The sequence below is a fragment of the Micromys minutus genome (assembly GCF_963924665.1).
Source record: "Micromys minutus genome assembly, chromosome: 21".
NCBI lineage: Eukaryota > Metazoa > Chordata > Mammalia > Rodentia > Muridae > Micromys > Micromys minutus.
Window position 1 is genome coordinate 8745958 of NC_137956.1, and position 26176 is coordinate 8772133.

The 26176-nt window shown below is 47.8% G+C and overlaps 1 protein-coding gene across 1 annotated transcript in view; it reads left to right on the forward strand.

Moving 5' to 3' along the window:
- Positions 1 to 7412: 7412 nt before the first annotated feature.
- The window catches only part of MYO5C (myosin VC), a gene marked incomplete at both ends in the record, with an annotated part of 71018 nt that continues 52254 nt past the window's right edge, over positions 7413 to 26176 (forward strand). Inside the window, 6 exons of the mRNA XM_080934343.1 lie at positions 7413 to 7811; positions 15571 to 15681; positions 18493 to 18658; positions 19603 to 19747; positions 22612 to 22768; positions 25228 to 25371. Of these exons, the coding sequence (XP_080790469.1) occupies positions 7413 to 7811; positions 15571 to 15681; positions 18493 to 18658; positions 19603 to 19747; positions 22612 to 22768; positions 25228 to 25371 (1122 nt within the window). The remainder of the gene's footprint in view (positions 7812 to 15570; positions 15682 to 18492; positions 18659 to 19602; positions 19748 to 22611; positions 22769 to 25227; positions 25372 to 26176) is intronic.

Consider the following 26176-nt stretch of genomic DNA (forward strand, 5'->3'; position numbering starts at 1 on the left):
TCAGAACCAGAGAAAGTGCTGAGGTATCCAAGCACTCAGTGGCCAGGGGCAGGAGAAGTGCAGGTTCTCCTTTAGCCTGGGCTACATGATCTGTCAGGCAAGCACGGGCTTCACAGTGAATTTAGTCAGGAAGGCAGTATTTGGTAGGTCCCTCTACAGAAAGCCCTGGATTCCATCCTCAGCACCAGGGAAGGGGTATGTGGAATTGACAAGGAAGACCAATGAAGAACATAGGAATTATTCAAGAAACCTAAATATGATGGTAAATGGTTATTTTGTAACATCAGCAAAGTTACCACTGAAGAAACAATATGCCCATCAGTAAAGTTCTGAAGCATTGTACTATTAAGACTATTATCAAGAAACTTGAAGGAATGTCAGAGAATTCAGCCAGTGTTAACCTACTTTGGAAGACACACACACACACACACAGAGAGAGAGAGAGAGAGAGAGAGAGAGAGAGAGAGAGAGAGTAGGTACACTTGTGGAGGTCAGAAGACAGCTTGCTGAAGTAGGATCTCTCCTTCCAAATGGGTTTCAAGGATGAAACTCCAGTCACTAGGCTTGATGGTGGATTTCTCTACCCACTGAGCCACCTCACTGGTCCAAAATTTATAGTTTTAAATAGTTGATTAGATATGAAAGCATGCCTCAAATCAACAACTTAGTATGTTCACCTTAGGAGCCTGCCAGAGGGAGAACAAACTAAACCCAAGGCGAACTGGATGGAAGGACTGGGGAGGAAGAGACAAAAGTTTACAGAGAAAGCAAATGAAAAGATAAACACGCTGACAAGTTTTTAATTAAGTTGACTGAACAATGTGAAAGGACTGAAGGAGCTGAAGGAACTTACGTTCTCACTCCCACCAACGCCATCAGAGGAATAAAATCAACCAACCAGACCCCCAGAGCTTCCAGGAATTAAACCACCAACCAGAGCACACATTGAGGGACCCATGGCTCCAGCTGCATATGTAGCAGAGGATGGCATTGTCTGACATTGGTGGGAGGAGAGGCCCTTGGTCCTGTGAAGGTCCAGTGTAGGGAATGCCAGGTGGGAGTGGGTGGGTTGGTGGGAGTGAGAGCATCCTCATAGAAGCAGGGAGGAGGGGGATGTGAGAGGTGAGAAAGGGGATACATTTGAAATGTAAATACATAAAATATCCAATAAAAATTACTGAAATTAGGAATGAAAGAGGGGGTAGGGAGTGTCTTCCTCGGCCAACCCAGGACTAGAGAGAGGCTAATGAGAAACCTGTTGGGCAGGGACTCAAGTACGTAGGTCCCTGGGCCACACAGCTGAGCAGTACCTGCTGGTGAATGCAGACTGCACTCTCAAGGCTTCATCCAGAATCAGGAGTGTTGTGGAGCGCCACCTACAACTTTGCTCAAGCAAGGAAGATATGGTTGAATTCCCAGCAAGGCTAGCATGAGAACCATAAGACCTGGGAAATCTGAATGGATTTCCAAGAAAGTGAAGGCGTGAGTAAGAATCTGACCACAGACAAGTCCAGCTCTAGGGCCTTCACGTCAAGCTTCACTGTGTGCTTAAAGAAGAAAAGGTAGAAATCCTTCACAGAGTCTTTAAGAGAGAGAGAAGGGGCTGGAGAGATAGCTTGGCAGTTAAGAGCACTGTCTGCTGCTCTTTTAGAGGTCTTGAGTTCAATTCTCAGCAACTATATGGTGGCTCACAACCATCTATACTGGGATCTGATGCCCTCTTTTGGCATGATAGAGCACACATACACACAAAATAAATGGTTGGTAGATAGATAGATAGATAGATAGATAGATAGATAGATAGTTAGATAGATAGATAGATAGATAGATAGTTGGATAGATAGATAGATAGACAGACAGACAGACAGACAGACAGACAGACAGGCAGGCAGGCAGACGGGAAGAGAGAGCAGGAGGAGGAGGGGAGAGGAAGAGGGAGAAGCACACACTTCCTAACACTCAAAGGCCAAATAGAACACAACACAGGCAATGATATCACACCCTTCCAAGGAGTCAGCGCCCCTAACAGGACATCACACACCAAACCAATTAATAATAATAATAATAATAATAATAATAAATCAACAACAACAACAAATATAACGAGAACCGTACACCCCAGCCAAGTGGGCCTACTAGAAGTCAAAAAAGAAAAAAAGAAAAAAAAAAGCTTAAAATTAAAAAAAAAAAAAAAAAAAAAAAACAACCATCAGGGTCTGTGGTAGGTACCTATAATCTCAGATGTTTAGAAGGCTGAAGCAGGTGAATTTCCAGTTTAAGGACAATCTCAAATATATATCCATTCACAAATTAATAAAACAGCCTATTCAAAACCCTTCATTGTGATGCACCACATCAGATCAGAACAAACCCATCAAGCTCCGGCCTAGAATTACCATCAGCCACCAGGGCCTTGTTATTTGTAATTTCTGACCAGGATCCATGTGTTGTTTTTATTCAGCATTTGTCATGGGTCTACTTTTGTTGTTTTTCTGTGTTTCATAATTCGGGGCTCTATGGATAGACTCCATTAGACTCCACTACCCTCTTATTCATTCTTATCCGAGCAGCCCACTGTTTTAATGACTACAGTTTGCTTTGGCCATGAATATGTAGTAGGGCGGGGCTGGTGCAATAGCTTCACCTATAAAGTACTTGCAGTGCAAGCCTGAGGACCTGCCTTCAGCCCCCACAATCTACATTTTAAAGGCCAGGTGTTGTGAACTTCTGTAGAGCCAGACAGACAGGCAGACATAAGAGTTCTGGGGCTCCTGGGTCAACCTAACTCAGCGAATCCCAGATCCCAGTGAGATATTCTGGCTTTGAAAATAAAAAGGACCTGGGCTGGAGAGATGGCTCAGTGGTTAAGAACACTGACTGCTCTTCCAGAGGTCCTGAGTTCAATTCCCAGCAACCACATGGTGGCTCACAACCATCTGTAATGGGATCTGATGCCCTCTTCTGGTGTGTCTAGACACAGCTACAGTGTACTCATAAGTCCTGAAAAAGGGCAGCGGGATCTCTTTTCTCTGTGTGGTGAATATAGTCTTAGCCGTTCATGTTCTTCTAACCCATATAAAATATAAAAATAACGTCAGCACACAAACATGCTGCCAGGATTTTTAACCGAGTGTACTGGACCAATGTATTAATTTCGGTGGAACCAACACCTTTTGAATGTTAAACATTCCCATCTGTCCAAAAGGCCCGTACTTGATTCTCTCCTCCTGTGTGTCCTTTAAGAGAGGTAGAAGCAAACTCGCCATAAAGGTCAAACAAGGTTTTTACTGGCGTAATCTCTGGGTGCATTTTCCTTGATCTGTATCTTACTTTCTATTGCATATAAAATGTTCGCGGGACAACGACTTTTTTCTTTTATCCGACCCCTTCCTCAATTTAGAAGTTCTGTGAGCTCACCGATTCTTTGGTTCCCCGGTGCTCTGCGGGCTGCTGTAAGGGAACTGAGAACTTGGGCGGGACCCCTGGAGGTTTCTTTCACCTGTTACCTGGGCCGGGCCAATGGCCGCGCGGGCTGCCCGCGAGCACCAATCCGGCTGCCAACCCCCACCCCGCCGCCACCCCCCAGTCCCGGCGCCGGAGCCCCGGGGTGAAGGGAGCCGTGGCACTCGCGAAAACTTCTGGGCAAGATGGCCAGGCGCTGACTGGCTGGGCGCGCACGGTCCCCTGCAGTAGCCGCGGAGAAGGAGGAGGGCCCATGGCGGTGGCCGAGCTCTACGCGCAGGTAGGGACGCGGGGACGCACCTGTGCACCTGCCGGGATCGGTGGAGGAGCGGAGGCCGGGATCAGCTGCCAGCTCAGCCCGGGCCCCCTGTGGGTGGGCTCACCCAACGGAGGGCTGCTGTTCCCATGCCGGTGGCTGGATCACCCAGACCCTTCCTCCTGCTACTGATGGAATCTGAATCCAGCCGTGGGGCAGAAGCTTCGATCCAGCGCCACACGCTTTGTAAGCAGCCTAGTAATCTTCCAGGCCCTCGCAGTCTGGAGGCAAGATTAGCGGTGTTTTTCTAGAATGTTGGTGAGCTTCCTTGTGCTGGCAAAGACCCTCGAGGGATCCACCTGGAACTGCTCCGTCTGAGCACGTGAACCAGCAGTCCCAGGTCCCCGGCGCTGCTGGGCTCTTACTAGCCAGTGTGTAAGTTGTATTAGCTCAGAGAGCACCTCAGACAGCCCTGACTCTGAACACAAGCATTCTGGAAAACGTCCAGGGGCTAAGAGCTTCATCCTCACCCGGGGTGGGGGGAAATGTGTGATAATAATCGACACTTTTCTAAAGAGCCATAAAACAGATCCTGCTACACGGTTGTAGGGGAATTTAGACAGATGGTTCTAGAATGTGTTCAGTTGGAACATTTTCATACACAAAGGAGCGCCCCCCCCCGCACACACACACACACACACACACACACACACACACGCGCGCGCGCGCGCGCGCGCGCGCGCCTTAGCTTAGTGGGGGTGAGGGTATTGTTTGATTTGGGGTTTTGTGTATTAAGACTGTGCCTCAAGGTGTCACCACAGGTAGCCTGGAAATCACTAGGGAGACCAGGCTGGCTTCAAACTGTAATTACAGAGTTTTGCTTGCCTCTGCCTCAGAGCACTGAGATTACAGGTGTGAGCTCCATGCTCCACCATGTTTCTGAGACAGGCTTTTGTTTTGTGTCCCTGGCTGGAATGGCCCTCTGTGCATACCTCAGAATGACTTCGGACTCTCGGAGACCATGCCTCAGTTCTGGAGTGATGATGTTACAGATATACCCCACCCCACCCATCTTTTACGTGTAAAGGTCTTTTCACTATCGATGTATAGCAAAAGGTCCTTGTCATGATTATCTCCATGGGGACAGGAAGAAGATTTTTTTTCTACTTCTAAGGAATAAATTACAAGCACAGTCAAAGTAGAAATCCCTCTGGTGCATTTAAACCATTGCTGTTCAATTCTGCACCTTTATCCCCGTCCCAAGCTGGGAACTGAACCAAGGACCTTGTGCTTTCTGGGCCAGCATTCTACCACGAAACTAAACCCTTCATCTAGAATATTCTGCATAATTCATCTAGAGACGGTATTAACCACTGGGTGACCTGTCCTGTCTCCAAGTCTTCATGAGACTTAGAAAAACATTTTTTTTTTAAAATCTTAAAAAACAAAACTTAAACAAACCGTGCCTTATTGGGTATCTTTGGGGACAGGATCGCTGACCTGTTTTGAGTACCAGTTTTTCTTGAAGCAAAAACACGCGGGTATACTAACCCCTGCCTCTAAGTGCCTGTAATCCCAGCATGCAGGAGGCAAGAGGCCTTAAGGTTTGAGGTTAGCTGGGGTTACACGGTGAGTTCTGGGCAACTAGGGCTAAAAAACAACACTTTTTCTCAAAAAAAAAAAAAAAAAAAAAAAAAGTTAGGACATTGTGGGATGGGGAGGGGAGGGATGGGGAGGGATGGGGAGGGGAGGGATGGGGAGGTGGGGAGGTCCAGATTTCTCTGTAGGAAGAAACAGTGCTTGGGGAGCAGAGGAGGGTGTTTTGTTTGGTTTCGGAATTGTTGTTTTGCCTGCCAAGGTATTTTCTGGTTCTTCAAAGTGAGAAATGACAAGCGGATGTCTGCTGGGGCCTAGCGAGTGCTGAAAAGCAGAGGGCGATTTGGCAAAGATGGGGCTTTTGAGTGGAAATGGTGGGACCGGTGGTAGTTTAGCAGCTGGGTGAGCTGCCTCCTCAGGATCCCAGCTAGCCAGGGATCGGGAGGGTGGAGACAGGAAAGTAAAAACTGGCCTGGGAATACCGGGACAAGGGACACGTCAAGGGTGACCTGGCGTCTGTGTGATTGAGAACAGGGTGTGTATGGGCTGCGTTAGAGCCGTCAGGAGACGGACGTGCTTCTGAGAGAGATCATCAAGTACATTTTTTAACCAGCGTTGTGTTGAGGTAGGGCGAAGACACAAGGGAAAGCGAGTGGGGTGTGCAGAGCCTTCTGTCTCTGAGAATGAGCTCAGTCCTCGCAGGGGAGCCCTCTACCCAGCTGTGGTCACTGAGACCAAGGCTGGGACACAGGCGTGCTAGAGAGCAGCAGTCACAGAGGAGAAGCCAAGAGGGCTGGGAAGTACCAGGAAGAGAGGTTCCCAGAGGGAGAGGGGGCTCCTGGGAGAGGCTATGTTGCAGGAAGTGCAGAGCAACCTACCTCTCTCCGCAGCAGCAGGCCTTGGAAATGTTCCAAGCAAAACTACTTGAAATCCCTGTGAGAAAGAAACAGGTCTGACCAATCCCCACTTAAAAACCTGTGTTTTGTCCCTCTCAAATCCCAATCCAGCCATAAGACCCGCCTCTCTATCCTCATCAGGCCTCTGCCACTTCTCCTAGCTGGCTTACGCCCGCCCGGCTAGGCAGCTTGCCTGTCCTTCACAGGCTGGTCGCCACTGGCTCAGCCCACTGCTTTAAGGAGCAAGCACGGCCCTCAGATTCCATCTGAGCAGACCTGGGAGGCCCACAGCCATCCAGCACCTGGTACACCATTAACATAATCACTCCGGAGTCTCCTCTGCCCACCACTAGCTTGTAAAGACCAGGGCACAGTGAAAACTCTCTAAACATTTGCTCTGTGCACACATGCAGGAACGGGGAATTCCGTTTACAGCCACGGCTGCACACAGGATGGTTATTTTCTTATCTTGCATGAATATGTCTATGCACCAGACATCATCCTCAGAACCTTCTTTTGACCTGAAATAGTCTAGAAAAAAAAATCTACATGTTAAACTTTCACATCCCGTTCTATACAGGACTCAGATCAAGGAAGTTGTCTGAGGTTACACAGACCTGGCAGAGTTGGACCCTCAATGCCTTGACCTGAGCCCCATATTTATCATCTTCAAGGAATCTAAGCTTTTTCTCCACACAGAGGACTCATGGAGAGTCCGTCTGCTTTCTAACTATATATAGTAACGACAGAACCAACCCCAATGTCCAGCAAGAGAGAGAAAAGCAAGTCACAGGGCCCCACCCACATGGTGAAGGATGAGGACCCAATGCAAACACTGCCTCAGAACTTCACGGTGGCATGGGAAAGGCCTATGAAGAACAAGAGCCCCAAACCTATCTATGCTTGACCACTGTTGGAAAAGGTGGTAGGATCAAAAGATGTCCCCGGTCCTTCTCCAGCCACTCTGCTGATGACCTTTTACCAGCCGCTCAGCAGGAGCCTGTGGGCCTGTGGGCAGAGCTGACATGTGCTTTTCCCAGACAGGTAGAGTCATTTAACCATGTGTCTATCTTGCTTGAATATGAAGAACCCACGGGCGAGATTGGGGACGCCAGGGTGACATTGCTGTGGACACACGAGGAGTCCATTTAAAAGTTAGGTTCACCATTGTTTGATCTATGAGTAGTTCAAAAAGTCGAAAAATGAAGAAGGGTCCAAGCAGCCAAAATGCCATCTACATTCAACCTCATCCACCCACCAGCATCCCCGTCAGCCGGGGACACACAGACACCTTTGCTAGGACCGTGAACTGCCAAGGACTTTGGGGTCTGGGGTCTGGAAGGTACTGGAATTGCAATCTTGAGATCTCTTATAAGATCTTAGCTGTGGGCTCAAAGATGCAGCTGCTGGGCCGTTGGGAAAGTATCTACAACTCTCCAGAAACAGCTTGTCACATGGAAGGGCTAGAGATCTCAGGGAGGGGCCTACAAGGAATGAGTGAAGAGGAAGAAAACAGGATGTCACCTGTCTGCCCTGAGCATGAAGATTCCAATGCAGGCAGTACAGTCAGGAGCATGCATTCTGTGTCAGCCACGTGCATGGTGAATGGCAGAAGACCCTCCGATGGGCAGGCCACAGCTCACTGGCGACTGTGACGTGGGGGGATCTGACATAACCCTGAGCCCACATTGCTTCCTCAAAGCTCTCTGGTCCTAGCTTGGCTTCACTCCATAACCCCCGTGGAGAGGAAGCCCAGTAAAGGCCTAGAGGCAGCCTTTTGGCTCTTGGCCCTATGGCAAGCTTGGCTGGCCATTCCAGGATGTAGGCTTCTGTCTCACATACATGAGTCATGTGAGAGTTGGTCACTCTGTTTGCACAGCTTGTGTGTATTTGTCTAAATGCTGCAGTTGGCTCTCACTGGGGTTTAAAGTGTTGCCTTGTGGATAGAGGAACGTGAGGCAGGGAGACAATAGATTGTCCGTGGAGCTGAGTAAGCCCGAGTGTTTGCTTAGGAGGCTGGGTCTCGGGAGCAGGGCTCTAGATCTCGGGCAGCGTATGTATGGACCATGACAGAGGGCCAGTGGGCATGGTTACCTAGGATGTTGAGGTGCAGCAAAGAAGAAGAGGATGGTTATGTGCCTTTTAACACTGCCCGCCACTGAATGATACTTGTAGCTGAACTGAATCCAGGGGTCACTAGGAGAGCACTGGACATTCAGGCAGGTCATCCTTAGAGCCACACGCATTTCAAAGCAGAAGTCACAGGTACTGCTGATGTCTTGGTCCTTCAAGATTCTCTCTGGCGTGCTCTTGGCCTGCCTGGGTTTGAATTGGAACATCAGTAAAATGAAAGTACTGGCCAGCTCAGTGATTGCTTAGCAGCTCCCTGTTCCTGTGAAAGTTTGGACCAAAGAGACCTCATCCTCCAGCAAGGGCTCCCATCTGAACACCTCAGCTTTCTCCTGCTCCATACAGCATCTAAAATAAGCTCTAAACTTGACAGGCAGATCGCAGTGGATCATTACAAGGACACTTTTTAAAATACATATTTATTGTTAGTACTTTGATATATTTTATGCTCATCTTTTTCTTTGTGTGAGTATATGTATGTATATATATATTTGTATATACATATATGTATGCATAGAAACAACCCCTAAGTTAATGTCAACGTTGGCATCAAACTGCATATTACATATTAATTTCTAACATTCTAACTGTGATTTTTTTCATGTTAATGAATATGTCACCACAATGTTCTGAATAACCCATTTATGTACATATCTTTTTTAAAAGATTTATTTATTTATTTATTTTATGTATATAAGTACACTGTAGCTGTCTTCTGACACCCTAGAAGAGAACATCAGATCCCATTACAGATGGTTGTGAGCCACCATGTGGTTGCTGGGAATTGAACTCAGGACCTTTGGAAGAGCAGTCAGTGCTCTTAACCGCTGAGCCATCTCTCCAGCCCTGTGCATCACTTATGATGTCTTTACTTTTGCTTTTCATATTAAAAGTCATTTACTTACATACTAAATTTTATGAATTAACTTCTATTTTTAAATTCTTTTTTTACCATTTGTTTAGGTATAGTTTTTCTTTTCTTTTTTTCTAATTTTATTGGATATATTTTATTTACATTTTGAATGTCATCCCCTTTCTTGGATTCCCCTCCATATCCCCTATCCCATCACCCCTCCCCCTGCTTCTTTAAAGGTGTTCACCCACCCCTTCCCCCTTCCCACCTTCCCATCCTAACATTCCCCTACAATGCAGCATCAAGCCTTGGCAGGACCAAGGGCTTCTCCTCACATGGATGCCCAACAAGGTCATCCTTTGCTACATGTGCAGCTGAAGCTATTGGTCCCTCCATGTGTACTCTTTAGACAGTGGTTTAATCTCTGGGAGCTCTGGGTGGTTGGTATTGTTGTTCTTATGGGGTTGGAAACCCCTTCAACTCCTTCAATTCTTCCTCTAACTCCTCCATTAAGGACCCTGTTCTCGGTTCTATTGGCTGAGAGCATCTTCCTCTGTGTTTGTCATGCTCCGGCAGAGCCTCTCAGGAGACAGCTATATTAGGCTCCTCTCAGCATGCATTTCTGGGCATCAGCAATATTGTTTGGGTTTGGTGGCTGAATATAGGCTGGATCCCCAGGTGGGGCAGTCTCTGGATGGCCTTTTCTTCAGTTTCTGCTTCAAGATTTTCTCCTGAGAATATTTTTGTTTCTCCTTCAAAGAAGGACTGAAGCATCCGCACTTTGGTCTTCCTTCTTCTTGAGCTTCATGTGGTCTGTGAATTGTATCTTTGGTATTCTGAGCTTTTTGGGCTAATATCCACTTTTCAGTGAGTGCATACAAAGGGTGTATTTTTGTGACTGGGTTACCTCACTCAGGATGTTACTTTTTAGTTCCATCCATTTGCCTAAGAATTTCATGAAGTCATTGTTTTTAATAGCTGAGTAGTTCTCCATTTGTGTAAATGTACCACATTTTCTGTATCTATTTCTCTGTTGAAGGACATCTGGGTTCTTTCCAGCTCCTGGCTATTATAAATAAGGCTGCTGTGAACAAGAGTGGAGCATGTGTCCTTGTTGTATATTGGAGCAACTTTTGGGTATATGCCCAGGATTGGAATAGCAGGGTCCTCAGGTAGTATACTATGTGTAAGGACACTTTTAGCTCTGAAATTTTATAAGGGCCAATTCTTGTTACCCTGGGATATTATATTTCAATAATTTGTAGTTTGTTAGGTTATAAACAAACATTTCTCCCTTTCTTTTTGAAATCCTCTTTTCTTCTATTCTTTTCTCATACATTATATCCCAACTGCAGTTTCCCCTCCCTCCATTCCTCCCAGTCCCTCCTCCACACTTCTCCTTTCCCCCAGATCCATTCCTTCTCCATTTCCCTTAAAAAAAGAAGGGGGGGGTCTCCAGGGATATACACAGAACACTGCTTAACAAGTTACAATGAGACTGGGCACAAGCCCTCATATCAAGTCTGGATGTGTCAACCCTGTAGGAGAAAAAGGCTCCTAAGAGCAGACCGGTCAGAAACATCTGCACTCCCACTGTTATGGGGCCCACAGAACACTGTTCTACACAACCATAGCATGTATGCAGAGGACCTAGCTCAGACCCACACCGCATCCGTGACTGTCACTTCAACCTCTGTGAGCAACTATGAGCCCTGCTTCATTCATCCTGTGGACCGTGTTCTCCTGGTGTCCTCTATCTCTCTGGCTTCTACACTCCTTCTTCCCCCTCTTCTGCTGGGTTCCCCAGGCTCCACCTAGAGATAAGCGAACACTTCTAGTAGCAGACCTGAAGTAGGAGATGTGTGTTTGTGATGACAAGGAAGCATGTGGTGGGTGTGGGTGTATCTAAGAGGTGTGTCCATGTATACAAGGTCTGGGTCGCTCCCCGATTGCCTGCTGAGATAGCTCTCCTTTCTCATTCATTCTTTCTCTCCCTCCCTCCCCCATGGCTCTCCTGCCTTCCCTCCCCTCCTTTCTCTCAGTTTCTCTCAAACCATCCCTACTCCCATTTTACATCTAACCACGCTCCTGCCCTTACTGTCTATCAAGGATTAAATCTACTCAGATGACTTAGTCATGATCAATGTTTAATGACTGTGAATCAAGACAGTTTGTATTAGCTAATAGATAACAATTCCTGTTCAGCCTGTCTGATATTGATGCCCTAGACTTCTCTTTTCCCTGTTCTATAGTTCCTCTAACCACCTCTTGAGCCTAAAGAAGTCAAAGGAACCTAGAAGGAGGCTGTATCCCCAGTCCCCACCCCAGTATGAATATTTTTTCTGTTGTTCTTTGACATGTCTGCCCATCCTCTACCTTTCCATCCTGCCTGCAGTTTATGAAGTTTCCTAAAGCACTTTGAGTAACAGGGCACCCCAGCACAGCCTCTATCCACTAAGCACTCTCATGTTTGTTCTATCAATGAAATAAAATACCCAGCTGGTAAAATGTATAACTCAACCTTTTGTCCAGTTTCCAGAGTGTTTAGGACCCACGTCAGGAAGAAACTCTATTAAAATATAGAGTTCAGGCTGGGGAATTTGCTCAGTGGTTAGAGCATTTGTTATGTAAGCCTCACAATGGGATTCAGTCCTCCAGAGCAGGAGGAAAAATCAGAGACCCCTCCAGGGAGATGGGACAGAGACAGGAAGCTTCCCAGAAGCTTGCACATCGGTCAGCCTGACTTACATAGCTGCAAAGAGACCGTTTGATAATTTGATTGCTCAGAATTTGGCTTTGCTTAGTTTGGTTTACATCTTCTCCTTATGTGTGCATGTGTGTACCTGTATGTGCTATATGCTTGCAGTGCATGAGCGCATCAGATCCCTTGGAGTTGGGGTTACAGGCTGTTGTGAACTTCCTGATTTGGGTGCTGAAGGCGAAATCCTTCTCCCTTAAAAGAGCAACAAATGCTCCTAACCACGGAGCCAGCCTCCCCCGCCCCAGATTTGCTTCGTAATGGAAAACCTTGACTGTGTCAAAGATACAGTCACTTCACAGAAGGGAGCACTTTCTGTAGTCATAAACTTTGCCCCCTGGGCGAGGAAGAAATAGAGGTTCACAAAAGACATGGTTATTTCTATTTGTCCCCCAAACCCAGAATGTGCATGACACGAATACAAGCTCAAGGAACGGCCACACATGCACAAGAGTGGCTTATCATCCTGAAAGTATGACAGCTTGCTGCTGCCAGAGGAGTCGGCATTCTGTGTGTGTGTGTGTGAGTGTGTATGTGTGTGTCTGTGCACAAATGTGTGTGTATGCACGTGTGTATGCGTATGTGTATGTGTCTATGCATGTGTGCATGTATGTATGTATATGTGTGTATGTGTGTGTTTTTGTGTCTGTGTGTATGTGTATGTGTGTGTCTGTGTGTGTGCATGCATATATATGTGTATGTGACTATGCATGTGTGCATGTGTGTATGTATATGTGTGTTTGTGTGTGTATGTGTGTCTGTGTGTGTATGTGTCTGTGTGTATGTGTCTGTGTGTGTGTAAAAATTAACCTCAGATATTGCACTTTCGTAGGCACCTTCTTACCTTTTTTTAGGGGAGTGGGGTTCCTCACTTGGCCTACAATTCACCCAATAGGTTAGGCTGGTTGGCCATGGATCTACCTGTCTCCACCCCACTCCCACCCCAAGCTTAGGATTCTGAGCATGTCTTAGTCACTGTTTTATTGCTATGATGAGACACTATGACCGAGACAACTATCATAAATAGAAGCGTTTAACTGGGGGCTTGCTTACAGTTTTAGAGGCGGGTACATGGTCATCATAGCACAAGGCAGACAAGCATGATGCTGGGACAGTAGCTGGGGATTTACAGCCTGACCCACAGGCACCAGGCAGAGAGAGAGAAACACTGGATTTAGAATGGGCTTTTAAAACTTCAAAGCCCACTCCCAGAGACAGATCTCCTTCAACAAGGTCACACCTACTCCAACAGGGCCACACCTCCTAATCCTCCCCAAACAGCTCCACTAATCGGCAACTAAGCATTCCAATATACAAACCTATGAGGGCCATTCTCATTCATACAGCCACAGAGTATAAGCCACAACACCTAGCTTTTTTATATAGAAGTTTTGGGAACTATATGCAGTTCTTCAGGCTTACAAGGTGTGTGTGTGTGTGTGTGTGTGTGTGTGTGTGTGTGTGTGTGTGTGTGTGTGTAAACAAGTTCACATAGGAAGAGGGAAAATACCTCCATTAGAGGTGGGAGGGCAGGGCATTTTCTTGATTAATGGCCAATGTGGCAGGGCCTAGCCCATTGTGGACAGCCTGGTAAGGTAGCCCTGGGTTCTCTAAGAAAGAAGGCTGAGCAAGACATAGGCAGCAAGCCAGTAAACAATACCCCTCCATGGTTTCTGCTTTGGTTCCTGCCTCCGGGTTCCTGCCCTGTTTGAGTTCCTGTCTTGGCTTCTCTTAACAACAGACTATGATCAGGATGTACAAGTCAAAACAGGCTTTTTCTCCCCGGGTTGCTTTTGGCCAGTGTTTTGTTACAGCAATAGAGAGGAAGCACTGTTTTACAAAGGAAGCACTTGTCTGAGTGGCCATTAACCCCAGCCCCTAGGTTCTGAAGTCTTCATAATTACTTTCAGAAAGTCCATCTGCCACAGGAACGGCTACTGACTGTCTTAGTGTTAATGCTGTTCTTGGTACTGCACAGTGTCTCTGTGTGCGGGTCTCCAGTTCCTGTTCCTGTTTGCTTACCTGTTTCCCAGCACAGTGGGCTCTCCTACAGGGTTGGTAACCTACACCAGTACTTTGTCGAATGTCCTTAAGAATTACATTCACTAAATTACTGGAGGGTGCCTGTGTGTCATGGTGCACAGGCGCAAGTCAGGAAAAAACTTCAGAATTGATTCTGTCCTTTTACCATGTGGATCCTGGAGGTGGACCGCAGGTTGCCAGGTCTGGTGGCAAACGCCTTTATCCCCGGAGCCATCTCGCCAGCCCTGCCATGTCACTTCTTACAAGGCTGCTCCCATAATCCCACCCTGCCGGGGCTCTTCCACGAAACTTCATTTACCCTCGGTGAGCTCTAAGGCCCCAATCTTCAAACACAGGCACATGAAGGGTCAGGACTGCAATGACGCAGGAATTCTGGAGGAACACAGTTCAGGAGGAGTAGGATCTGCTCCACGGCACTGACAGGGACCCTCGGCTGCTGCCAATGTACAGCGGTGATAATTGAGCAACAGCCAAGTGTGATGGTTGTGTGTGCAGTCCTGACCCCCAGAAGGCAGGAGGCAGGAGGATTGCCAGTTTCAGGCCAGTCTGGGAAGCAGGCTGAGACCCTGTTCCAAAATAAGAATAGTCTGAGATGATGCTTTTGGTACTTCTTTAGTATTTTACAAAGTGCTCTCTTTGCTTGTTTTAAAAACAGGGCCCTGTGTATCCCAGGCTGGCCTTGAACTTGATATATGTCAATGACCCTAAATTCCTTACGCCCCCGCTCCTGAATGTTATGATTACAAGTGTGCACCTCTGTGTCCTGTTAATTTAGTCCTGGGGTAGAACCCAAAGTCTCATTTCTACTAGACATGCACTGTATCATCCAAGTCACATATCCAGCCTCAACTTTCCAGTACCTATTGTTAGCCTCTGGGCACCCCTGTAAAGTGGATTTTGTACCATTTTATGGGTAAAAAGAGGAGGTAGCAGAAACTAAATAAGTAGTGTATTGATGGAAGCCAAAATCCTCTGCCTGAGTCTTACAGAAAGTTTCCACTTTTTATTAGGGAACTCTCAGATTTTCTCCCCACCGCACGCTTGCGGTGCTCGTGGATCTATTTATGAAGTGTTGAAGCTGCCTATGAAACAGGGCCAGCACAAAGCCTGGTGGTGCGTTGTAAATGCACTAGAATTTACCTCCTCACAGCAAAAAAGGAGGTGTTAGTATTCTGAGATAATGTGTGTCTCGGTGTGTGTGTGTGTGTGTGTGTGTGTGTGTGTGTGAGTTTTCACATATAGAGAGAGGCCAGGGGTCTCTATGTGCGACAGGGTCTCACTGGAATCTAGAGCTCCCTGATTGGCTAGGGTGGCTGGCTGGCCTACCTCAGGGATCTACCAGGGTTATAAGCACTTTGTCTGGTTTTTTACTTGGCTGCCGGGGATTGAACAGGTCCCTGTGCTTAATGTGGCAAGCATGTTACCTACAGAGTTATCCCTTAACCCTGAAAATCTCCTTAGTGTGGGGATTGATCCAGTTGATGGGATGTAATCCCTGCTTCATGTGGGGAATATAAAGATCTGTTTTTGGGGTTTTCAAATGTTGAGATTAAACCTTGTCTTATCCTGTGGTCAGTACAACAGGGTTTGGATCCCAGATCCTGAAGAAGTTTGGAAGTCGGCTGAAATCGTGAAGGACTACAGAGCCGGTGACCAAGTCCTCCGACTCCTGCTAGAGGATGGCACGGTGAGGATCCCTGCTGTCCACGGTGAACAATGACAAAATCAGCCATGACATGGGGCACCAGCAGAAGGTCCTGAGGGACAGTGCAGGCAAAAGGGCCTACCCCATATCCAGGAAGGGCAGCTGGTGCTGAGGATGCCTTCCTGCTGCCCCACACCAGCAGTCCATCTATGGCTCCAGATAAGCGCTTCTGCTGTGTTCCAAGTGCTCAGTCTGCTGGAAAGCCATCAGCCATTTTGGTTTCTGGGTCTCACAGCCTGGGCAGGGGAGGAACTTGGAGGGAAATAGTTTGATCCCAAGGCAGGATCCAGATGGGAAGAGGGAGCTAGATCTCGGAGAGAGGTAGGAGGTGTGGAAGGAGACTGCAGAACTAGAAAGTCAGTCCAGGATGCATACATTATCTAAGGGTTGGGAGGGTGTGTGGAGGGACAGAAGCAACAGTGGTGAAAAAGAAGGCTCAGACTTCCTCCAAGGCTCCAGTTCTGCTGTAGAGTTAAAGCCACAGGCCACCCCAGCCTTTGGTTCATCAGCAAGTGAAGATTTCATATCGGCTTTAAGAAGCCACCCCTCCGGGTTCATAGCCAGCACTGACTTTGTGCTGTTAGATCAAGTGTTAAATGCAGAGCTGGATCAACTATCTGCCTTCCACTGGATCAGGGGTGGGCTGGGAATTCCTTATAAACATTAAATGCTGGAATTTACCAAACATGCATAGATACACCACATACTATTTCTGGGCATCTGGTCCTGGATATCAGGCATTTCCTGAGAGCTCAGAAGTTGCAGAGAAGGAAGGACCCATGCTCTGGGGTCAGGGGTCAGGCTCCACCACTTGCAAATTCTGTATGTATCCCTTACTCTCCAGTATAGCACAGGAGCTAATGACGTGATGTCACAGGTCCTGCAGGCCAGGGACTGTCCTATGTACACATACAGACATAAGACCATAGCCAGGGAGCTGTACTGCAGGACACCTTGCTCTCCAGTAGCTCCCTGTAAGTCTAGTACTGAGTGCCACACTGGGTCCTAAGCACCTCAGGCAGCTGAGTGAGGAGGATTAGGCAGCGGAGACTTGAGAAAGCAGCTGCTTGTGCAATTAGCAGGCTCCAGGTGGCTGTTTCCTGGCCAGGGAAGCAGAGAGAATGGCAGGCAGCCAGCACCTCTTACCTTAACCCTTCCTTATACTGGAGGACAAAGCTTGCTTTGTGTAGAGTACGTCACCCCTGCCTCCATCCCTTGGTCTCATGTTTTCCCCTCCCCCAGAGATGACTAGCTCTTCCCCCCCCCCCGCCCCACCCCAGTCTCTTCTCCTGGGCCCCATCAGAGAATCTCTTTATTGATATTCTTTCCCAGCGCAGTGTGGAATAATTAGGGACTGTGCTGGCAAGGCAGACGACATGTAGCCCTGTCTTGCTGAGGGTTAGTGGGATCTGGTCCGTGGACTTTTGGTCAGTGTCCTGAACTTCCTTAGCTTCTTCTCTCCTGACATGGAACTGACCCACGCACACGGCCAAGCCCTGAGTGGACCATGTGAGGTGCAGAGAGAGTGTGACTGACTTCCTAGCCTGTCTTGCTCAGCGTTCACCTGGCCAGCCATGCCTTCCTCAGAGGCCTGGCTTGGAGCATATATCAAGACTGAGGGCTTAGCAGGGGACAGCTGATCCAGGACTGCGTATCAGGAGTGCAAGCTTAGGAATAAGCCAGGAGGCCAACCTCTCTTGACCCTCTTTCTCTCTCTGCCCCAATGGTAAAGCAGGACTGGAGGCATCCGGATGCTGTTATTACTGGGGGGAGGGGCAGTCCTTTCAATCTGGATGCCATGAGGGACCCCAAAATCACCTTCCTTATGCTCAGCAGATGCTTTGGGGAGTATGAGGTTAAAAGAAAAACTGAACTGGGGAAGTCACTCATTCACAGTTGAGGATGGCAGAGCTAAGCTTCCTCCCCCCATACCAGCTCCTTTAGATACTTCTTGTCTTCCAATGTGTCAGGTAAAGAGACACTGTTTCAGAGCCATGAGGCACCTTAGGCTGGATTGTCCCAGCAACAGTATCTTTCCATGTGAGTATCCCCAAGGCCCCTGTGGTAGACATAGAGAGGGGCCACTGGTTACATGGTCATTGGCTTCCTACCATCTTCCAACACAGCCTCTGCAGCTCTGAGGACCCCTTCCCAGAAGAGGGGAGTCAGGGCGAAGGAGGGGACTTGCTGTAAGACAAACAGTTAATGCTTTGGTCCCCTGACTCCCAGTTTTTCACTGCCTTAGTCAGAAAAAAAGGTTATTTCCTTTCTCCTCTACTTAAATGTTTCTTAGACAGGTGTGGTGACACTCACCTGCAATCCCAGCAGTGCTGAGCCAGGAGGATAGAGGGTTTGAGGTCAATGTGGAATACCTAGTAAGACTTTGTCTCAAAAAAAAAAAAAAAAAAAGTTGTGGGGTCTGGAGAGATGGCTCAGGGGTTAAAAATACCTGCTGCCCTTGCAGGGTTCAATCCAGGGACCCACATGGTGACTCACAGCCATTTGTAATTACAGTTCCAAGGGGGAGGGGGAATCCAGTGCCCCCTTGTGGCTTCTTTGGGTGCTGCATAAATGTCATGCATATATACACACAAGCAAGCAAACCATCCACACACACATACACCCCTCACAAATAGCCTCTTAAAAAGTGTGGAGTGGTGTTGTTTTGGTTTGGGTTTTGTTGTTGTCTTAGTGTGAAAAATGCTTCTGTGGGAGGTGGGTAGAAGGGAACAGTTTAGCAGAAATACCAAAGGTCCTCTGTTCCCAGAAGTTTATATCTGTCTTTGTTTATAGGAGCTGGATTATCCTGTTGACCCAGGGTCACTGCCTCCACTTCGGAACCCAGACATCCTGGTGGGTGAGAATGATCTCACAGCCCTCAGCTACCTCCATGAACCCGCAGTGCTGCATAACCTCAGAATCCGCTTCGCAGAGTCCAAACTCATCTACACCTACAGTGGTAAGGATGCAGCAGGCTCCCGAGGCCTGCTGTGTGCGTGTCCCGAGCACTCTGGATGCTGAGCGTTGAGAGTGCGTGTGGAAAGAGGTTGCTGTGTGGGAAGAACTGCTCGTGGGTATGAAGATGGACTAAGAGAAAAGATAGATCCCCATGGGCTGTATCCTGAGCCTCGCACCACATCCAACACACTGGTTACTTATTGGGACATACATGCATTATTACATTTACGTTGGGACTCGCAAAGACGCAGCTCATTTCCCCATGTGTCATCCCATCCAGACATCAGAACAGCCTTAGATGAAGGCGACTGTCAGATAACCAAGATTGAGGGCATTGAGGGACCTGACCCAAGCCAAGCAAAGGCTTTTAGTGAGGAACTGGGCCTTCTGGAAAGAAACTGCAGGGGTGGGTGTCTTCTCCTATTTTCTGTAATATGGAGCATCTGAGACTTGACAACTTCCAGAGAGCAGAAGTTTGGCTCATGGCTCTGGAGGCTGGGATGCTTAAGAGCATGGTGCAGGCACCTACTCATCATCTGTTTGGGGTCTTCTGATGTGAGACAGAGCAGATGTACATCCGCCAGTCTCTTCCACACAGGCTGCCACGGGGGTCCCCTATCCTCGGTTCCTGTTCTGTGTTAATAACTCTGCAAAGACAGATCTCCAGGCGCTATTAACATGTGAAGGGTTGGCGGTAAGTTCCCAACCCACTGACTACTGGACGTACAGTCATGAATAGGGCAGGACCCTGAAACTAAAGACCGCCCATCTTGATTATGTTTCATAACCTATTTGTATACACATCAAGAGTTTGACATAAAAAGAAGTGTGTATTCAAGGAGGGGTCACCAGAGGGAGTGGCCACCAAGAAGGGCTCACCCACAAAGGAGCAGATGAGATAAACCCCATTCAAATCTGCTAACCACACCTCACCTCTTTCCTCAGGAATCATTTTGGTGGCCATGAATCCTTACAAACAACTGCCAATATATGGGGATGCCATCATCCACGCCTACAGCGGCCAGAACATGGGTGACATGGACCCACACATCTTTGCGGTTGCAGAAGAGGCTTACAAGCAGATGGCCAGGTAGTTTGCTGCCCGGACTGCCTTCCTCGGCTCTGCCTGCTTTCTCTGCAGTTGCTCAGCCCCCACCGTGAAAGGAAAGTGTTCTGAGCTCATATGTCAGGCAGGTCTCTGCTCCGCAGCAGCCCGTTTGGCTGGAGGAGGACCTCGTGACTCTGCAGCGTGAAATGTTTCTGGTTTACGGTTTGGTTTGGATCCAGTTTAAGGAGGCAGAATTCACTGCCAGCTAAGCACAGGTTCTAGCCACAGGCTTGGATTTGAACCTGATTTCCTCGCCTTGCTTTGGCGTGACCCTGTTGATTTTGCTACTGGACTTTTACAAAAATCCTCCTGCAGCCAAAGCACTGGGTTCACACTTCCAGCATCACTGGTACCCTCAGGACAGCATGTGATATCCATGCCTTTCCACGGTAACGTGAGCTCTACAGTGCCAGCTACCTTCCATAGTGGGCTAAAGAGAGCTGGGATTTGGGCCAGATTTTCATGATTCTAAGTGTAATTTATTTCTCTCATGACTGTCTTCTTGTCATTCCATCGCCCTTGTCTGTAGGGTGCTGGAGAATTAAAAAAAAATAATCCGAAATATGTCAAACATTTTACAGTTTGCTAAAGAACTTTCTCGCCCAGCTGTCTCCTTCAGCTTTTGCCACACCCCTGTGAAGTTCACTGCACTGCTATCATGCACCCCCCCTACACACACATGCATCTTGCATAAGAAGCTGAGGCACGGGCTCTGGACCTGCCTCATAATCTGGGGGTAGCAGCCGAATGGTCCTCATCTGTGAGGCAGACTTTGGCAGGCTCATCTCTGCTCTGTGCTTATGACCAAGGAAGCCCTGGTCACTTAAACAAGGCATGGCTCTCTCCTTCAGGGAAGCCTAATGGGCCACCTGAGGTTAAATTTTACCTCTTTCAAGTCGTCAGAGACTGAATAATGCCCTACCCCCATTCCTTCAGGAAGACCCATATCCACAGGGTCAAGCTAGTGCCTAGCTATCTCCTCCATACTGTGTCCCATGGACCAAGAGAAGGGATTGTCTCCAGATGACAGAGTCCCCACAGAGCAGCATAGCTCATGGGACACACCCACATGGCCAGATAGGGCTAGCCTAGCCCTTCATTCAGGCAGGAGCTCAGCCTCTCACAATGGGGTCACGTTCCCAAGAAGAAAGGATGGATATCTGACCTGCAGTAAGATTACTTCCAACCATAGCACCCCCTGCTTCTGGAACTTTCTGGCTTCTGAAGACCTCCCAGAAACCCCTGACAGACATTCTGATGGCCATCATCTGAAGCAACAGTCTGGTCATCATTAGTGTGAGATTAACAGAACTGCAGGGCCACTTGAATCCCTGTCACTGGAACGAAGGACTGAAGATGAAATGGACTGGCTTGGTGCAGGACTGAGCCATTTGCCATTCTTGAGAGACTCTTGTCTGCAACCATTTTAGGGTCTCCCTTTCCTCTCTTCTGAGATGAAAGGACTGAACCAGGGACTCCAGCGTCACCACAGGAGGCTATGTACTGTGCCCTGGGTCAACTCCCGGGACACAGAGTCCCAGACTCACACAACTGTAAAATTGATAAGTATGCCACAGGTTGTTTGTGAAGCGTAACAGAACAAATGTGACGTGTCCGCCCAGCGTCTACCACCTAAGTGGTGCTGATCCCACAGCAGCAGTAATACCACCATAGTCCTGCGGCTTGAATAGCTTACAGCATCATTTCTAAAATATCTTCATTATGTAAGTGTGTAGGCTTATGAAACACATATGTCCCCAAATATATTTTGAATCTTTGCTCTTAAAATAATGTCAGTAGGATGTGCAGAAGTTGCTACCGGAACTGGAGGAAGCTATCCCAAGAGTCTCCTTGGAAAGCTGGTCTGAGCCAGGCCAATTTCAGGATAATTCAATCCATCTCCTGTAAACATGGCTGCCTGTCCCTAAGCTTACACTTTGTATCAGCAGTATGTTTGATGCTGAGGACCTGCTCTCATCCTGGGAGGATGAACTCCCAGGCCTCTGGGAAGCACTGGGAAGGCACAGAGTCCCTGATGTGTGGGTTCCAGGTAAACAGAACTTCTTACAGGCCATGAGAGCTATTCCCTGAGTCAGTAGCATAGCCGTTACGACACAAAGCTCATGGGAAGCCTACACCGCTTTCCTGTGTCTTCCCACCATGGCTTCTTCCTTGGTTGATCTTACTCTGAATCCCTTCAGTGGGGTCTATCCTAGCCATGGTTTTGACTGTAAAGCCATACTCTTCTAGTGGTTGATGACCTTGGCCATGGTCTTGGGCACCTCAACACAAAGGGACAAGGGTCATAGCAGGAAACACTGTGTGTTCTCTGTGGTTACATATTTAAAAGGGGGGCTAGAAGGAAGTTCATTGACTATTTGGACCCTGGAGCAGCTCCCTAACAGCCCATTTTCCAAATTAGATAGATGGATAGGTAGGTAGACAGACAGACAGACAGACAGACAGGCAGATGATAGAGACATAAAATATAGCCTTTTGTTCTGCTTTGGTTTATTGTTGTTGCCATTGTTCTTTTTGTTTGTTTGTTTGTTTGTTTGTTCTAAGGTCTCTTGTAGCTCAGGTTGGCCTCTAATATCCCGTATAGCTAAAGATGACCTTGAACTTGAAATTCTCCTGCCTCCATGCCTGGCTTATGGGGAACTGAGGGTCAAACCTGGGGCTTCATGCATGCTAGACAAGCACTGTACTGGCCGAGCCACATCTCTGTGCCTCCTGCTCTGTCCTCTTCAGAGACAGGACTTGCCTTGAACTATATGGACTTTTTAATGGAGACAAGTTAAGCTTTCTTAGTACATCTCAGTGCATCTCTCGTGCGTTGCTTTTAGGAACAATAGAAATCAGTCCGTAATCGTGAGTGGAGAGTCAGGAGCCGGGAAGACGGTCTCTGCACGATATGCCATGAGGTACTTTGCCACCGTCAGCAAATCCAGCAGTAACGCCCATGTGGAGGACAAGGTCCTCGCATCCAATCCCATCACTGAGGTAGGCACATGACCGCTGAAGGAGATGCTGAGGGATGAGGGTGGGGAGGGAGGTAGCTCTGTGCATGAGCTCTGTTGTTGACACAACTTCTTCCATTAAAGACCAAAGAGTGAGGGAGACAAGTTCTGTGGTGGGACTGGAAGACGTGAAACAGAGTGACCGCCAAGGCTCTCTGCCTGCCTGAGGATCGGGACATTGTGTTATCAGATTCCAAGAACCCAAAAGAGTATTGACACCCTGGGGGCAGTCCCCAGCCATGCGGGGACCACGCGTGCTCTTCAACCAGCAGACACCCACTCTCACTGACTGGCTGTTACTCACGCTAGAGTTTTGCAAGGGGATTGTTTGAGCTTTGAGGGCCTGAAGTCAGTCAGAGTACTGACAACTTTCCCCTGGGTATATGCTAGCCATGTTCACTTCTATTCTTTTCACCAGTGGGGCAGAGCCACCACATAGGATGAACAGACATACCATGAGATAAGGAATACCTAGAAAGTGCAGGGACAGGGCTCCCAAGGTCAATGCTGTGTGCCTTACAACATAAGGAGATTGCAGAGAAAGGGCTTGGTAGTGCAGCCTGTCACACACACACACACACACACATACACACACAAACACACACAGAGAGAGACAGTCACTCGCACACATGCATGCACACACACATGCACACACATGCATACACCACACACATACACACCCAGAGCCCCCTCTCTGTTTCCCAAATCAGAACCTTCAGGGACTTTTTGGCTGCTTTTTAAACTATGTAGGGCAGTATTCAACATAATGGAAAGAAGGCTCCGTCTTTAAGGTCAGGACTCAGTACTAACAGATGCATATTTCAAAATGAAATTATCACACAGATAAAGAGGGAACTGAGCACTCCTTAAGTGCACAGCTACAGGCACAGGCTGGCCACATGGAAAGATAATTCATCATCCAAGGAAGTGTCATATGACCCGCCTACTGAACACTATAGTGCTCTTTAAGGTTTATGTCTCCACAAGACCATCAGACTATAAGCTCTACAAAGGTGGGACCACACCAGTTAGGTTCACTCTTGCTGGTCAAACCTCTGACTCATAGTAGGTACATAGCAGATATTTGCCAACAAAAGCCATTAGTGATCTAAGCAAGAAGTATTGTGGATATACACACATGGGTATACACATCTGCCTGTCATCCTAGCACTAGGAAGACTGAGTCAGTGGGGTGATAAGTTTGAGGCCAGCCTGAAGAGAGTAAAAATGGTGTGTGTGTGTGAGTGTGTATGTGTGAGAGAGAGACAGAGACAGAGATAGACAGAGAGCTACAGAGAGAGAGACAGAGAGAGGCAGAGACACACAGAGACAGAGAGACACAGAGACAGACAAACAGACAGACAGAGATAGAGAGAGAAGAGGAACAGGAGAAGGAAGAGAATGAGGAAGGCATTCAGGCAGAGGAGTAGGTTTAATAATGAAAAATCAGAACTGGGTGGTGGCCGAGGTGTCTGTTCATACCTTTAGTCTCAGCACTTGGGAAGCAGTGACCAGTTTCAGGACAGCCAGGGCTACACAGAGAAACCCTGTCTTGAAACAAACAAAGAATGAAAATTAGCCCCTGAGGTGGGAGGTGGGAGGGGCAGTTTATGCAGCTGGAAGGGAGCAAGGTTAGAGGTGAGCCAATGGAGGTGTGGACCTCAGGAAACTCCCACCCACATAACTGACACACTTTAAACTCCCTCCTTTGTCCTGTCAACTCTTAGTCCATCTGGTGCTGGAACAGAGGACCGCAGGGCTTTCAAAGACTAGGGGTTATTTCTCACAGTTCTGGGTGCCAGCACAGCCGGGGCCCTTTGAAGACTGTTTAGTGTCTTCTCATGGCTGAAAAGAGAACATGGCCAATTCTTCACTGAAGAGTCTTTTTTATGTTAGCACGAAATCCCCTCTCCTTGGGCTCCTCTCTCACACCTTCCCATAAGTCCTGCTTTCTAATACCAACACAAAGTGTGAGGGTTTCGGTGCACAGAAGTCTGGGCTGGTGAAGGAGCTCAGTGGATAAAGGTGTGCGCGGCCAAGCCGCGGTGACCTGAGTTCAAACTTGAGAGTCATAAGGTAGAAAGAGAAAGTTGAATCCCACAAGTTGACCTCTGACTTCCTCCCTGTGTGTACATACATACACAAAATAATTTTTAAAAGGATGGAGAATGTGGGAGGACACATTCAGTCCACAACAAGATGCATACGTTTCTGTATTGCAAGTACAAGACATGGAAAAAGGAGTTAACTTTTACAGCATTCTACAGGAAGCAGTAATGGACCCCGGGGCTGTGAAACCCAGACTCTGAGCTCCTTCAGACTCAAGGGAGCCAGACTATCTTCTCCAGCCCCAGGCTCCTCCACTCACCTGCCCAGGCTCCATGAGTGACAAAGGATGTCACTGGGCACCACTCCCATGGTACTGAACCCTGTGTGTTCTAGGCTGTTGGAAATGCCAAGACCACCCGCAATGACAACAGTAGTCGGTTTGGAAAATACACAGAAATCAGCTTTGATGAGAGAAACCAGATCATTGGTGCCAATATGAGAACCTATCTCCTGGAGAAGTCCAGAGTTGTCTTTCAGGTAAGGATGGAAGTATTAAACTGGGGCTGGAGAGATGGCTCAGTGGTTGAGAGCACTGACTGTTCCTCCAGAGGTCCTGAGTTCAATTCCCAGCAACCACATGGTGGCTCACAACCATCTGCAGTGGGATCCGATGCCCTCTTCTGGTGTGTCTCTGAAGAGAGAAACAGTATACTCACGTATATTAATAAATCTTTAAAAATATAATTTAAGTAAAAAGTGTTAGACCTGCTTGTCCCTTGCTCTGAACACCGATTATGTAGTTAGACTCCTTGGACCATCTATGGTGTCTGCAGCCTAAAGGATCTGGTCTGACTGATTGGCTTTCCTTCCCCTTCGGGTTCTTTATCTGTTCTTTCTTTTTAAAGCAAATGTTGCTGCATAGATGCTGAAAGGAAAAAGAGATATCCAGTCATGAGAAAATACTAATCTTCTCACATGGGGCACCAGTGTCGTTAAAAGATGACGTCCTGGGTTTTGGCACCAATGTTAGAAAAAGGATGAAGAGAGTTTGGGGGGGGGGGATATGGCCCATGGAGGTGTGACAAGGCATAGGGCCAAGAGAGATGCCTCTGGGGGGGGGCATGTTGGGAATCCCTTCCCCTTGAGGAACCAGTCACACAATGGTATAGTACAGAATAGAGTTTATTCAAGTCATGTGAGAGTTAAGAGGGTGGTAGAGGCAGAGGGAGAGAGAAGTAGAGGAGTAGAGGCCGGCCATGAGCACATGGAGAAAGAGGGGGGAAGGGAAGGGAGAGAGGAGGGGTAAGAGCACAAGAGGGCAAGAAAGCAAGCAAGAGAGGAG